This window comes from Lactuca virosa, chromosome 8 (assembly GCF_052849685.1).
Source record: "Lactuca virosa cultivar CGN04683 chromosome 8, Lactuca_virosa_CGN04683_v6, whole genome shotgun sequence".
Taxonomy (NCBI): Eukaryota; Viridiplantae; Streptophyta; class Magnoliopsida; order Asterales; family Asteraceae; genus Lactuca; species Lactuca virosa.
The window spans coordinates 104,412,214-104,428,916 of NC_136433.1; the positions used below are offsets into that span (position 1 = coordinate 104,412,214).

Consider the following 16,703-nt stretch of genomic DNA (forward strand, 5'->3'; position numbering starts at 1 on the left):
ATCCCAACCTTTGAAGATGGACTCAACGATTTGTTCATACAACTCGACGAGTCATAGACTGGACACGTTCTTATGAGGGAGATGAACTCGCCGAGTTGAAGGAAGGACTCGGCGAGTCGGATGAAGATGGTCCTAATGGTTTGAATGAAGGAGAACTCGACGAGTTCTCGCAAGGCTCGGCGAGTGGTGACGGGGTTGGATCGGGTTATTGGGGCATGGATTCGACGAGTTGGTAGACCAACTCGGCGAGTCAGGCCAACTGGGCGTTGACTTTGACCAAAGTTGACTTATCTGGTTTTGGTATTGACCCCGATTGGGTTGTATGTTCGGTTTGCTGACTTGAAGGTTGTCGTGTAGGGATTGAGGAGTCGAGGAGGGCCGATCTTCGCGCCGAGGACAGTTCAGACAGTACACGACATCGAGGTGAGTTACCTTCCAGTAGCGGTGGGTCTACGGCCACAATGTCGGCCCACCAGTAGGAGTTGTATGTTAGATTATTGTCTTTGTGATATTCATCTAGGTTTGTTACTACCTGATATGTTATATGCTAGCATGATCTGTTATATGTGATAGTAGTAGAGTTCGGTTGTTAGGACCGAAGGGTAGGTCAGGCATCCCAGATATGTCTGACAGTAGGTTATGCTATGATACATGCGATAGTAGTAGTAGGGGTGAAATAGTCCCCGAGGTTCGGTTGTGAGGACCGAAGGGTAGGTCAGCACCCCAGAATGGCTCGACACGGGTAGGTCAGCACCCCAGAATGGCTTGACACGGGTAGGTCGGCACCCCAGAATGGTCGTACCGGGTAGGTCGGGCACCCCAGAATTGCCCGACAGTATGTAGGCTGTGTGATTGTATGGTATGTGGTACGATGGGGGAACTCACTAAGCTTCGTGCTTACAGTTTTCAGTTTTGTTTCAGGTACCTCTTCAGCGAAGGGGAAGGAGCCGGCGCGGTAGCTGCACATCATACACACATTGGATTCCGCACTATGAGATTTCTTGGGACTGTACTCTGACATTGTCACTACTTTTATGATATGATTTTCATACATGAGACTATGGTTTACGAAATGATATGATTTCATGATATTTTCTTCTGAATGTTTTTCTATGTTATATAAAAATCGAAATTTTTGGACTTGAAAAATGGGATGTTACAAGTTGGTATCAAAGCCCTGATTTGAGGGATTCGGACACACCCTCGGGGTGTCTGGACTCAAACCGAGGGATTTAAAAGATTTTTACAAAGAAGATGGTTTTCTAAAATCTAGGTTAAAGAGTTTTGAGAAAGAACAAGGTGTGTGATGTGCGCAACCGGGCGAGCTCAAGTAAGTACCCCAAAATACCCATACAAGTTATGTTATGATGTGCTTATTAGAACTGCATGCTAGATTAGGACTAAGGATCTAGGAGGACACCTTATGTGCCTATTATATGTGTATGAGCCTTATGAATTGCATGCTAGTATAGATTCCTGAGTAGAGGATAGAGCAGTATGATTGGATTATGTGGTAGGTTTCCTTCATCTGAATGCTGCTTGCTTTGTGCTTTGTGGGACTCTGAGTGATGGGAGTTAGCCATTAGGTGAATACGTTAAGTCACATGTGATCAGGGTTGAATAATCTCAGAGTACTGGATTTGGCCCTATTGCGCAGCTCTTGTTTGAGTCTAACCATTGTAGGGACGAGCCCTTTACTCGAAGGATTATCTGAGCCTCGTCACATGTGATGTTATTCAAGTAGTGGCTAATTGGCATCATGAGGATACCTTCAGTAGCTGAGGACTGAGTTTGGGTTGGTGATTACCCTAGGGCCGACCTAGGAAGAGAGTAGCAGAGATCAGTAGCAGTGAAAGGGACTTGGTGAAGTGGAAGCAATCCTCGAGGAAAGTACGGATAAATGTGGAAGGTAGTATGGGCCCGTACTACTGAAAGCAGAGGATACGTACTCGAACCGAGGAGGGCCGAGATGGAGCCAGGAAACTTGTTGAGTGCATGGAACCTCTCGAGGTTTATGTGTGATTCTGACAGTTATGGTGATGATCACACGTCATGGAGGAGGAGGTTCAGGATCAGGATCCGGCTCAGGATCAGGTTCGGGAGCAGGTACCGAGCCAGTTGATGAGGGACTACATGAGTTCATTGCTTATGAGATCACGAGAGGTATCCTTGAGTCGACCCCGGTGATTTCCGGGTCGATCAAGGAAGGGATTATTGAGTTGATGGAGGATCGCCTCAGGGCGTTCAGGAGTGACATGGCGACCAGCCAGTCAGGATCACGCACACTGTCCTTTAAGGACTTCAGGGGCAGTGGTGCGCCAGATTTCCATGGGGCGAAAGACCCCATTGTTGCCAGACGATGGATTGCAGACATTGAGTCTGCACAGTTGACTAGCTTCTGCCCTAAGGGGTCGAAGGTTCGATATGCGGCGAGATGCTTGAGGGACAGGTCCAGGGATTGGTGGGAGTCGGTTGGTGAATCTCTGGGAGCCTCAGCTATTGAGGCTATGACATGGCCGGATTTCGTGACCCGGTTCAGGGCTGAGTTCGCACCCGCTGTAGAGCTCCAGCAATTGGCCCGGGAGTTCCTGGATATGAGGCAGACGACTAAGACAGTGGCGGAGATCACCGCCAAGTTCCGAGAGAGGGCTTTATTGGTGCCCCAGTACGCGGGAGATGAGGATATGAGGAGGACCCGCTATCACGATATGCTGCGAGCCGATATTCGGGAGCATGTCAGTTTTTCAGTTTGTCCTACCCTGGATTCCATGATTGCCAGGGCTAGGGAGAGAGAGATTGATTTGGAGCATATCCGCAAGAGGAAGGCAGAGGAGGGACAGGTGACTGGGGCTTCGGGGAAGAAGCCCAAGGGATCAGACACTAGGCCGAAAGGCCAGTCGGGACAGGGCCGCTGCAGGAAATGCGGCAGGCCACATAAGGGGGCTTGTAGGTTGGGATCGTCGGGCTGCTACAAGTGCGGCAAGACGGGGCACTTCAGCAGGGATTGTACCGCCCCTGCGCCCACTTTCCAGACGTCAGATTTGTTGTGTTTCCACTGCAACCAGCGGGGCCATAAAAAGGCCAATTGCCCTCAGTTGACAGCAGCAGCGCCAGTGAAGGCGCCAGCTCCAGCGACCCTGCGGATTACAGATGGCCGGCAGGGCAAGACAGAGGCTCCAGTGGTGAGGAGCCGAGCCTTCCAGTTGACTACCGAGGAGACACGCGTTGCACCCGATGTGGTGACGGGTATGATTTCTTCCCTCTAGCTTTTATTTTATGTTTCTTGTGATATTGATGTGCCATATGATATGTCTTGTTTAGGATCGTTCCATGTGAACGGTATCCCAGTTCAAGTGTTGTTCGATTCGGGTGCTACCCGGTCATTTGTCTCTCTTGCGCTTAGCAAGAGGTTCTCTGACTCGTCAGGCATGTTGGATTGCCCTCTAGAGATCGAGATTGAAGATGATCGAACGGTGCGAGCGTCAGAGGTTTTCAGGGATTGTGTTCTGAGGTTGTTCGAGGAGCGTTACTTGGTAGACTTGCTTCCCATTCCGTTGCGTGGGAACAAGGTGATTATTGGTATTGATTGGCTAAGCCCCAATGGGGCGGTGATCGACTGCGCGCAGCAGTCGGTGCGGATCAGGACCCGAAGTGGGGGCGAGCTGGTGATTCAGGGCGAGAGGCCATAGCGAGGACCAGCTTTATGTTCAGCAGCGAGAGCTAGGCGCCTCCTTCAGCAGGGTTGCGCAGGATTTGTCGCCTACGTTATGGATACCCGGGAGGCAGGTAAGGCGACAGTGGGTGACGTTCCAGTGGTACGAGAGTTCGCGGATGTATTCCCTGAGGAGTTGCCTGGGATACCTCCGGAGCGGCAGGTAGAGTTCAGATCGACCTAGTCCCTGGTGCGGCTCCGATGGCTAAGGCACCGTATCGGTTGGCTCCTCCTGAGATGCAGGAGTTGTCTACACAGCTGCAGGAGCTGTTAGACAAGGGATTCATTAGACCGAGCAGTTCACCCTGGAGAGCCCCGATCCTGTTCGTGAAGAAGAAGGACGGGTCGCATCGGATGTGTATAGATTATAGGGAGCTGAATAACGTAACGGTGAAGAACCGTTACCCACTCCCGAGGATTGATGACCTCTTTGGTCAGCTACAGGGAGCATCTTGGTTCTCCAAGATTGATTTGCGTTCAGGGTATCATCAGATGAGGGTCAGAGAGGAGGATGTGCAGAAGACTGCGTTTCGGACGCGTTATGGCCACTATGAGTTCATGGTGATGCCTTTCGGGCTCACTAATGCTCCTGCCGCGTTCATGGATCTCATGAACCGCGTGTGCAGACCGATGTTGGATCGGTCTGTGATAGTTTTTATTGATGATATCCTAGTCTACTCCAAGACACAGGAGCAGCATGAGGAGCATCTGCGAGAGGTTTTGGATACTCTGAGGAGGGAGAGCTTGTACGCCAAGTTCTCCAAGTGCGAGTTCTGGTTGCGCGAGGTGCAGTTTCTTGGGAACCTTGTCAACCAGAACGGTATTCTGGTCGACCCGGCCAAGGTGGAGGCCGTGATGAGATGGGAGGTTCCGAAGTCTCCATCTGAGATTCGGAGTTTCCTGGGATTAGCCGGCTATTATCGGAGATTCATCCAGGATTTCTCCAAGATAGTCGTACCTTTGACTCGGCTAACAAAAAAGGTCGTAGACTTTCGTTGGGGGTCTGAGCAGCAGGCAACGTTCGAGACACTGAGATAGAGATTGTGCGAGGCGCCGATCGTAGCCCTGCCAGAGGGCGTGGAGGATTTTGTAGTATATTGCGACGCGTCTATTTCGGGCTTCGGTGCAGTACTGATGCAGAGAGGGCATGTCATCGCCTACGCCTCGAGGCAGTTGAAGCCCCACGAGGCGAATTACCCGACGTACGATTTGGAGTTGGGGGCGGTCGTCTTCGCCCTCAAGATTTGGCGACACTATCTCTATGGGGTTCGATGTACCATTTACACGGACCATAAGAGTCTGAGATACCTCATGGATCAGCCGAATCTGAACATGAGGCCTCGTCGGTGGTTAGATGTGGTGAAGGATTATGATTCTGAGATCCTTTACCACCCGGGGAAGGCCAATGTGGTGGCTGACATGCTTAGTCGTAAGGCAGCGCCGATCAGGGACATTTGCATGCAGATGACAGTAGTGACTCCACTGTTGGAGCAGATCCGGGAGGCTCAGCAGGAGGCTATGAAGGAGGAACATCGGAAGAGCGAGCGTATAGTGGGTCAGGTTTCCTCCTTCGACTATGATAGTCGAGGGTTATTGACTCTTCACCGTAGGGTGTGGGTCCCTTATCATGGAGGCGTGCGCCGGATACTGATGGAGGAGGCACACAAATCTAGATTTTCTATCCATCCCGGAGCAACGAAGATGTATAGAGATCTTCGTCTTGACTATTGGTGGCCCTGCATGAAGCGGGACGAAGCATGGTATGTGGAGCGGTGCTTGACCTGCAGGAAGGTCAAGGCCGAGCACCAGAGGCCACACGGCAAGATGCAGCCATTAGATATTCCCATGTGGAAATGGGAAGATATTACCATGGATTTCATCACCAAGCTTCCCAAGACTGCACGGGGAGTGGATTCGATTTGGGTGATCGTGGATCGGTTGACCAAGAGTCCCCATTTCATACCGATCCAGTAGAGCAACTCGTCCGAGAAGTTGGCCAACATCTATATCCGAGAGGTAGTAGCTCGGCACGGAGTACAGTTTCGGTGATTTTCGACAGGGATGTACGGTTCACTTCCAGGTTTTGGAAGAAGTTTCATGACGAGCTGGGTACTCGTCTGCATTTTAGCACCGACTTTCACCCGCAGACGGATGGTCAGAGCAAGCGGACCATCCAGACGCTAGAGGATATGCTGCGGGCATGTGTTTTAGATTTCGGAGGTAGCTGGGATACCTACCTTCTGTTGGCGGAGTTCTCGTATAATAATAGCTATCATGCGAGCATCGACCGCCCTCCTTTCGAGATGTTGTATGGGAGGAAGTGCAGGACCCCGATATGCTGGGGTGAGGTTAGTCAGAGGGTCATGGGGAGTACCGAGGTGGTACTCAAGACTACGGAGAGGATCCAACAGGTTCGGAGCAGGCTTCAGACTGCTCAGAGTCGGCAGAAAAGTTATGCCGACAAGCGTCGATTGGACCTGGAGTTCCAGGTCGGGGATATGGTTCTCCTGAACGTGTCGCCTTGGAAGGGCGTCATTCGATTCAGGAAGCGGGGCAAGCTGGGCCCCAGGTATATTGGACCCTTCAAGGTTGTAGCTCGGGTGGGCAAAGTGGCATATAGGCTGGACCTGCCAGCAGAACTCAGTGAGATTCACAGTACGTTTCACGTCTCTCAATTATGGAAGTGCCTGGTGGACGACTCGGCAGTTGTACCCTTGGAGGATATTTAGGTGGATGACAGTCTGAACTACATCGAGCGGCCAGTAACAATCCTCGACCGGAAGTCGAAGGATCTGAGAAACAAAAGGGTCGAGCTGGTGAAGGTGCAATGGCAGCACCGAAAGGGCTCGGAATGGACGTGGGAGCCGGAGGACGAGATGATGGAGCATTACCCAGAGCTTTTTCAGGACCATGCAGCAGACTTCGAGGACGAAGTCTAAAATAAGTGGGGGAGATTTGTAACACCGGATTACTGGTATGTATTTTATTTATGAATTTTAGGTATTTTTCTCTGGGACTCGACGAGTTGATGGCCCAACTCGTCGAGTAGAGACGGGATCCGCGGGAAGTTTAAGTGACCTACTCGACGAGTCGGGGACTGACTCGGCGAGTAGGTGTTGTTTGGGTGAAACCCTAAATTTGAGGGTTTGCACCCTATTTAAACGTCTTATTGCAGCCTCCATCGTCCCTTATGCTCCCAGAACACCTCATATCGAAACCCTAGCCGCTTTGAGTGATCGAAGGCCATTTTTGGTGCTTTTGGGTGGTTTGTGAAGCTTGAAAGGAAGGAAGAAGCTTGGGAATTCGAGTTGGGGCTTCTAGATCCAGAGATCTTATTCCATCTTCAGCTCAATCAAGGTAAATGCCCCATGTTTTGGTCGTCCATTTGGTTGTTCATCTTTAGAGCTTAGATTATGGGTGCATTTAGGGCTTTCTAAGCCATTTTCGGATTTGTGAGGTGATTCATGGGGTTCTACTTTCAGATCTGAGTCATTAGAGGGGTCTCATGGCATAAAGGTGCCAACTCTATGGCTATGAGAGCCCCATGCACATTGTAGAGCACTTTTTATGGATTTTTGAGCCAAAAACCCCATGCATGTGCACCAAGTTTGGAACTTTACGTATAAAATGGACATTTTGAGGCCAGATCTATGGTTTTGACATGTTAAGACCCAATTAAATCGACTGTATAGTAAGGGTCAAGAAGGGACTCGACGAGTTGTTATTGGAACTCGGCGAGTCGGTGTATAGTGACCACTAAATCCCTTCTATGGTTGGACTAGTGGTTCGGGAAGGAAGTCTCGTAAGTGTTTAGACTAGTAAAGGGACCTGGGAATCATGGGACTCGACGAGTGTATGAACAGACTAGGCGAGTCCAAGGCAATCTCCCAACCTTTGAAGATGGACTCGACGAGTTGTTCATACAACTCGACGAGTCATAGACTGGACACGTTCTTATGAGGGAGATGAACTCGCCGAGTTGAAGGAAGGACTCGGCGAGTCGGATGAAGATGGTTCTGATGGTTTGAATAAAGGAGAACTCGACGAGTTCTCGCAAGGCTCAGCGAGTGGTGACGGGGTTGGATCGGGTTATTGGGGCATGGACTCGACGAGTTGGTAGACCAACTCGGCGAGTCAGACCAATTGGGCGTTGACTTTGACCAAAGTTGACTTGTCTGGTTTTGGTATTGATCCCGGTTGGGTTGTATGTTCGGTTTGCTGACTTGAAGGTTGTCGTGTAGGGATTGAGGAGTCGAGGAGGGCGATCTTCGCGCCGAGGACAGTTCAGACAGTACACGACATCGAGGTGAGTTACCTTCCAGTAGCGGTGGGTCTACGGCCACAATGCCGGCCCACCAGTAGGAGTTGTATGTTAGATTATTGTCTTTGTGATATTCATCTAGGTTTGTTACTACCTGATATGTTATATGCTAGCATGATCTGTTATATGTGATAGTAGTAGAGTTCGGTTGTTAGGACCGAAGGGTAGGTCAGGCACCCCAGATATGTCTGACAGTAGGTTATGCTATGATACATGCGATAGTAGTAGTAGGGGTGAAATAGTCCCCGAGGTTCGGTTGTGAGGACCGAAGGGTAGGTCAGCACCCCAGAATGGCTCGACACGGGTAGGTCAGCACCCCAGAATGGCTTGACACGGGTAGGTCGGCACCCCAGAATGGTCGTACCGGGTAGGCCGGGCACCCCAGAATTGCCCGACAGTATGTAGGTTGTGTGATTGTATGGTATGTGGTACGATGAGGGAACTCACTAAGCTTTGTGCTTACAGTTTTCAGTTTTGTTTCAGGTACCTCTTCAGCGAAGGGGAAGGAGCCGGCGCGGTAGCTGCACATCATACACACATTGGATTCCGCACTATGAGATTTCTTGGGATTGTACTCTAACATTGTCACTACTTTTATGATATGATTTTCATACACTTATCTTCAGCCCCCTTCCTCATTGCGAAACCCTTAAGTGTGTGAGTGCATTGTGAAGCTTGAAGAGCCCTTTTTGGTGTCATTTTGGAGCCTTTGGTGAGGAAGGAAGAACCTTGAGGTTGTGGTGTTTCACTCAAGACTTTGGATCCAACATTTTCTCTTCGTTGTGCATTTTGTGGAGGTAAAAAGCTTCAATCTTGGTGTATGTTTCTTATGGATCTAGTTTTAGCTCAAAGTTGTCACCTTTTTTCCCAAACTTGGTCTTTGTGAGTAGGAGATACTCCAAGATGTTTTGAGTTGTAATTTAAGAGGTTTTAGGGTGTGTTAAGTCATAAAAATGTGTTCTTAGTCATTAGTTTCTTCCCATGCAATAGCTAGTTTGTCTTAATGGGTAAAGAAGTAAGGGTTTTTGGAGCTAAGGTCTTAATAGCCATGCTAGACCATAAATTTGGAAACTTTATGGTTAAGGACATCTTTTTGAGCCTATATCTCGATTTTGGTCGTAAGTGCTTAAGGATTAAGCACTTAATGGCTTAAGTGGAGAGTAATTGTATACGTTTGGCGTACCAAGGGGTACATTGTGCGTACGTGGTCAACTCCCCAACTCTGGCCAACCATGCAGTACACCCCGCGTATGTAAGGAGTACACCCAGCGTACTCACTGTGTCAACTCAGTTGACACAGTTGACTTTGACCTGGATTTTACTAGGGTTTGACCTAGGGGTATTTTAGGTATTTTGACCTATATGTTGAGATTGTGTCCTTGAATTTGTTAAGGTGATTGGTAGAGTTAATCTCGGAGCGACGTGCTATTCAGTTTGCTTATCTGTTTGTGAGGTGAGTTTTCTCACTATATCCATGGGTCGAAGACACCAACGTCGGCCCATTACTTGTTATGTGGAATGCTAGTTATCTCTATGATGCTTGCATGAAAGACCAGGTCTGGCCCCTGGAAATTGTATGAAAGACCAGGATCTGGCCCCTGGCACTTGTATGTAAGACCGGGATTTGGCCCTCGACATTGCAAGGAAAGACCATGGGGGTAGCCCATGACACTTGTATGTAAGACCGGGATTTGGCCCTCGACATTGCAAGGAAAGACCATGGGGGTAGCCCATGGCACTTATGTGTTTTGGGTATGTGGTATTTTGAGGAATTCACTAAGTTTTGTGCTTACAGTTTATGTTTATAGTTTCAGGTACTTCCGGTTCAAAAGGGAAGGGTCCGACATGATGTCACAACATCCCCCCTCATGATTTCTGAATTTTAAATAATTATACTTTGATGTTTTGAATATTATGACTTGATGTTGATTTTGAACAATTAATGAATGATTTGATAGACTTTTAAATGAATATTTCACCACTATTTTGGGTTGTTACATTCTTTTTTGGATGACGGGTCTGGCAGCTTACCCTCATCATTACCGTGTGGGCCTGAGTCTACTCCCTTTCCTACTAAGCCCACTGTGACATTCGGGGCCTGTTCATCCCTATACCAACACTTCAGTGCCCTGATCTCTTTGTGAGCCTCAACCAGATCCGGTAGTCCCATCTCAGTTACTTTCCAACGATGATCAGCCCCATAGCAACACTTCAGTGCCCTGCTCATACTCCGGATCCACCTATACATCATACTCCGGATCAACCTATCAATCATCACCACGATGTCGGTAACCATTTACCCATTTCTATTCAATCTACTCATCCAATGCACACTCGCTCCAAGTCTGGTATTTTCAAGAAACGTCATATAGCAGATTTTGCCTCACTTAATACTCATGCTTTGCGTATTGCTTTATTTACTACCAATCAACCTAAAGGGTACAAATTTGCTGCTAAACATCCCCAATGGATGGTTGTCATTCATGAAGAAATAGAAGCTTTATGTGTTAATAACACTTGGACCTTAGTGCCTCAACCCTCTAACTCCAACTTTGTCAGTTCCAAGTGGGTTTATCGCACCAAGTATAACTCTGATGGCTCAATTAAACGTTTTAACGCCCGTCTTGTTGCTCAAGGTTTTACCTAAATTTCTGGACTCGACTATTCTCACACCTTTAGTCCAGTTGTTAAAGCTTCCACCGTTCGCGTTGTTCTCTCTCTTGCGGTCTTATATAACTGGCGTTTACATCACCTCGATGTCAAAAACGCTTTTTTGCATTGCCATCTTACCCGAGACAATCCTTATGGAGCAACCGCTTGGGTTTACTGGTCCTCAGTTTCCTACTCATGTTTGCAAATTATCTAAGGCTCTTTATGGCTTAAAACAAGCACCCTGCCTGGTTTCAACGCCTTAGCTCTTTTTTGCTTACCAATGGTTTTGTTTGCAACCGGGCTGCCACTTCTTTATTTATTTTTGCTAGAGATTCATGCATCATGTATCTGCTAGTCTATGTAGACAATATCAACCTTACTCGTAATCAAGAATCTGTCCTTGCCTCTTTTATTGCGCGCCTACACAAAGAGTTTGCTATTAAAGATCTTGGTGATCTAACTTACTTCCTTGGTTTAGAAGTTAGCTATACTGGTGATGGACTTTTCTTAAGTCAGTCCAAGTATGTCAAAGATATTCTTACTCGTTTTGACTTACTTAACTCTAAATCGTTTCCCACACCTTTGGCCACTCATGAGACGTTTACAGCTGATGGCACACCTTTTTCTTGACCCTACTCTTTATCGATCACTATCAGTACTTAACGATTAGTCGACCAGATCTCTCCTATGTTGTTAATCAAGCAAGCGAATATCTTCATGCTCCTACTGATGCCCATTTTCAATCTGTCAAACACATACTACGTTATGTTAAGGGCACCATTGCTTTTGGTCTTATTTTTCGACGTCCTCAAACCAACAACATTTTAGGGTACTCAGATGCAGATTGGGCTCGTTGTCTTGAGACTCGACGATCTACATATGGTTACTCAATCTTTCTTAGTGGTAACTTAGTTTCATGGAGTGCCAAGAAGCAACCAACCGTCTCTAGATCTAGTTGTGAGTCTGAATATAGAGCAATGGCGAACACAGCAGCTGAAATTGTTTGGATCGCTCACCTTCTTCAGGAACTTCATGTGTTACCTCCTGATCGCCCTACCTTGCTTTGTGACAATAAAAGTGCTTTGATTATGACTCAAAATCCGGTTGCTCATAAACGTGTTGAACACATTGATCTTGATTATCATTTTGTTTGTGAATTAGTTGCTTCCGGTAAGCTTCATACAAAGTTCGTCCCAACCAAACTCCAGGTGGCAGACATCTTCACCAAAAGTCTTCCACGTGCTCAATTTGAACACTTTCGCGCTATGTTACGTCTTGCTTCACCACCTTTTCGCTTGAGGGGGAATATTAGATAATTAGATAGTAATCTAATATTATGTATACAATACAACACAACACACAATGTTACATGTGGTTGATTTACTAATACTCTACAGTATTTGATGGTTGTAATATCCTTTAAACATTTTGTGATTCTTTTGAGTTTATGGTTGGGTGTTTAAAAAAACACTAATAGCTAAGAAGTAACCCACCATAAAAAGATGACCAAACTTTAAACAAAATTTGGCCATAACTTTTTCAGTTAGGGATTGTATCTTAGCACAATAAAATAAGACCACTAGAGACTTCATAAGGGACCATTTGACCTGCAGATCGTAATGCTCCTAGAAAGATTTAAACATGAAAGTGCATGAATAGATAAGATGTTAAATATTATATAGATATTAGAACACGATTGGTTGTGTTAAATTGATCTATCAACGTATTTTAAGATTAATACATAATAAATATGTCGAATATAATTACAAAACTATACTCTTCGCACTTTTCTTGTTGGCTCTGTTTCATGTTCATTTAAGATTTTAAAATATATTATCCAACTTAAGATTGTGTAGATAGAATACAACCAAATCAGTCAAATGTAAAAGGAATATAGGAATACGATTCATCAATAAGATATATATTACTCTTTTCAGTAACTTAACTTTTTTTTGAAACTGCGAATAAGATGCATATATTAGAAAAAATGAAACAGCGAATAAGATGCATATATTAGAAAAAAAAAAAGCCATAGTAAGTAGCTATGTACAGGGAAAACAGGAACAAAAACTTATGTGATCTAATCTGATTCCTAAATCAATTAATTCCCCGAGATTAGTTTACTACTCAATTCATCATTGAGCCATGTTTATACGCGTGTATTATTTTAACCTAAAAAATATTTAAAAAAACATTATCTCAAATTCCGCCTGAACAAAATCAATAGCAATTACCAAAATAATACCAATCTCCAAAAAAAAAAATCACGACTACAACTATACTACAAGTTGAAAAAAATATTTAAAAATCAAAAATAAAAAAACAAACCTCTTTCTATCCGGCTCTATTATCTTATCACCTTACTTGCTTACCAATGCAAAGCCAAAAATAAAGTCAGGAACCACTATCCACTTTTCCGGAACTCACTGTGCCATAATTCGGGCGGCTCCACCATTGTTGTCTCTCTGATAACCATTCCCATTCCCATTGCCATTGCCGCCACGGTTTGAAGCTGCTCCTCCACGGCCGCCACTTCTGTACCCATAATCATTCCGGCTGCCGCCAAAATCACCGCCACCGCCACGGTTGTAACCCCTGCCCCCACCATAGTTTCCACGACCTCCTCTCATGCCTTCGTTCCTGAATCCACCACCTCCCCTTCCAACCATAAATCTTCCCCGGCTTCCTCCTATACAATCCATGCATCATGCATAAGAAATTAATCATTCTTTCGTTTTTATTAAAAGACAAAAACACCCTTGTCATATATAATTACTCAACAATTCAATTATATATATATATATATATATATATATATATATATATATATATATATATATATATATATATGCCAACAATAAACAAAAAATATATAAATGATTCCTTTAGTTTACAACTCTTTTGACATGCATGCTAAATTCCTTCCATAAACATGCTACGAATCAAATGCACATTCAATTACATTCTTTCTTTTTAATTAAAAGACCAAACTACCCTCATTATACCAAAGTAAAAATAAAAAACCTAAAATACCTCGGGAGTTTGTGGACCGCTTCTCTTCAACAACAGAATTGCGTCCACCAATTGGGATTGGTGATGCCTAAACATTAAAATAAAAATGTCAAATTTTACAAAAAAATAAATCATCACAACAAAAGAAAATCATATCAACAACTGACATAACATACCTCAATCGCCTTTTGAACAGCCTCAGGCGTCTCAAATTCAACAAAACCAAAACAAAAACCCTGTTGCTGCTATATGAGTTTTCGCAAGTCAAAATCAAAAACATATTGAAATAGACCAGAAAGATGAAGTCAATACATACCCTGTTGCTTCGGACTTGAATCCCATTCGCCTTAATGGGTCCAAATTTCTTAAACTCCTCCTCCAGTATTGCAGGTGTAGCACTCATTGGGAGACCCTTAATATACACCGAGTAACCTTCACCTAAACAAAAATTTAAAAAAAAAAAAAAAAAAAAGAATCTTATGATGAATCGATAACAGAAAGAAGAAAGATCTCCATGACAAATGTAACCCTACCTTCTTCCTCATGAACACCGTTTTCAGTAGCATCCACATTGGAAGCAGCAGCTGGTTCAGGTGCTACAGTGGTGGTATTGGCGACAGCATTATTCAATGGTTGTTGTTCTTGGTTTCTTAGTTGAGGTCTCCTCATTACAGGTGGTGGAGATGAAAAGGGCACACCATTTTGCTTCTTCAGATCCATTACAATAGATGCATAAGACTTCTTTGGGGCTTCCTCAGTTTTGGTGTTAACTTCAACAGCCACCACTGATGATGATGAATTGGGCACTGGCACTTCATCAACAACAGCTTCAGGAACTGGATCTTCAACTTCAACTTCCTCATCTACAATGGCTACTTCACCATTTTCCTCAGAATCAATCTTCTTTTCTGGTTGATGCTCCTCTGTCACATCAGAATCAGCAGCTTCCTCCTCAGGGATGTTATTTTCTGGTATCGCAACAGTTTCTTGCTCAGGGGTTACAGGATCCACCACCACAGCATCCTCAGTGGAAACTTCATTGCGTTTAGGTTTATCCATGTAACGAAACATGTCATTCAACACAAAGTAGCCTTTGTCTTGAGGGGCGAGAAAGAAAGATTGTGTGAAATCACGCACAATGTTATCTTTTCCAGTCAAATGTCCAGTGACTAGAACGTTGACTCCACCACCTAATGATTCTTGCCCATCAACTGATTTGATCTCAGCCCTCATGTCCTCATAGTTAAGGGACAGAATTTTAGCATTGATTTCCTGCAAATCAATAACAAGATTAAGAACAGACATGAAAAAAGGAAGGACTTGAAACACATAATTTATGAATAAAAAAGATGGAGAAAGATCTCATACATCCATGGTAGTAGTTACGCTCATAGTACCATCTTCCTCAGGGCGACCAATTTTACTGGTATCATGATAGAACTTATGAACTAGCCCAGGTGACTGATGCAGTATATGATAGTACTGCTGAACAAAAGCATTCCCAACCTGTTTATTAGCAATCAAAGAAACATCAATGAGAATCATTTACAAATAATAACACATTGTAAAGCAAACAAATATCAGAGTCACAAACAAAATATTAAAACATAATGATGGTTTAATGACCTTTTAACCATTATGTTACATATTTACGGAATCATGTGTTTGGAATATTATCCCCCACGCCACTGGATTTCATTAAATTGGCGTAGTGGTGATTATCAACCGTTCTTTTCATCGTTTTAGTTGAATTTTCTATAGACGGAGAGAATAAATGTTGTAGAATTAAAAATATCCTCTTTCAAGAACAGTACAGCTAGAATTAATTTGGGGGCTCTATATCAAGCGCCGCCATAAATAAAATCTCAAACAAGCATAAAGTGATCTAGAAAGCTCAATGATTCGATACATACAACTTGAGCAGATACAGGCGCCGCTACTTCTGCCGGAGCCGCCATTATAGATCGATGCCAAACCCCTGGGAAAACATGCCAAAAAATACTACTAATCGTTACAAAACATCCAAAACAACAAAGGAAACGTGCACGCATAAAGCATAAACAAAAAAATCTAACGATAATTGCAGAGAATATAAATGTACAGAGATGGAGATGCGTAGAAAACAATCCGTACCAGAATCAAGGATCAAGATGTGTTAAGATCGAGGCTGAAGTGAGAGAGAAAGAGAGAATCTGTGATCCTGTTCTTCCTTTCTCTCTCTACTTCTTGGTTAGGGTTTGTTGTTGCGATTACGGATCTCGCTGGGGCGCGAACGAGAGTGCGTACAGGGGAATGAGGAACGAGTATTTTGCGTCAAAAGGGTTTCAGGGTTTATATAGTAAAGGACTATGGAAGGCAAGGAACGAGAGGAGGCCTTTTTTCTTTTACCCAAAATTATATAAACATGATTTCGTTATTTTATTAGTGGAATCGCTTGAAAATATGAGGCCATCCTTATTTTAAATATATCTGATGAAATAGAAATTTAAATGTGTGATTTATTTTTCAAATCTGGATGTTGGAATGATCCAAAAAATCCTAATCTTTGTAATTTATTTATGTACGATGAATAATCAAAACATTAATAATACAAATTTTGAGAATTGTGTATGTCTCTTTCAAGTATAGTAGTATTAGTTCATAGGCATTAATTTGTTCATGGGCAAGTAAATGTATAGTATTATTGGTATTCTAACCCTATGTTCTCGTGTTTTAAAATTAAAGAAAAGGTAATGGAATGGAAGGAAAGAAATGGAAGAAAATAAAAAGTTTTTTGGGAAAAATAATTGGAGTTGAAAGAATGAAAGAAAAATAAGGAAAAGTTATTTTATTCAGTTATAAAAAATAGTTATATATTTTTATAATTTCCTTTATTATTGGTAACTATAAGTTATCATCGATTTCAACTCTACAACTAAAGATCATTAAACAACTAAGAGGCCTTTGGATTGTTGCATTGTTTTTATGGGATTCTGACTTCTTAGTAGGATTTTATATTGATTTTAT

General features: G+C 44.1%; 1 protein-coding gene across 3 annotated transcripts; it reads right to left on the reverse strand.

Moving 5' to 3' along the window:
• Nucleotides 1–12,847: 12,847 nt before the first annotated feature.
• LOC145130902 (Nuclear transport factor 2 (NTF2) family protein with RNA binding (RRM-RBD-RNP motifs) domain-containing protein) lies at nt 12,848–16,047 on the reverse strand. Of its 3 annotated transcripts, none has more exons than XM_079065658.1 (8): nt 15,831–16,047; nt 15,611–15,675; nt 15,066–15,203; nt 14,231–14,969; nt 14,014–14,135; nt 13,874–13,933; nt 13,719–13,785; nt 12,848–13,374 (listed from the first exon to the last, which is right to left on the reverse strand). In XM_079065658.1, exons 2-8 carry the CDS (start codon nt 15,653–15,655, stop codon nt 13,109–13,111), a joined length of 1,437 nt encoding a protein of 478 aa, XP_078921784.1. In that variant the 5' UTR covers nt 15,656–15,675; nt 15,831–16,047; the 3' UTR covers nt 12,848–13,108. The 3 variants fall into 3 exon arrangements, with proteins under 3 accessions (XP_078921784.1, XP_078921783.1, XP_078921782.1); XM_079065657.1 differs by having other exon boundaries at nt 13,874–13,939; XM_079065656.1 differs by having other exon boundaries at nt 13,874–13,942.
• Between the last annotated feature and the right edge of the window lie 656 nt (nt 16,048–16,703).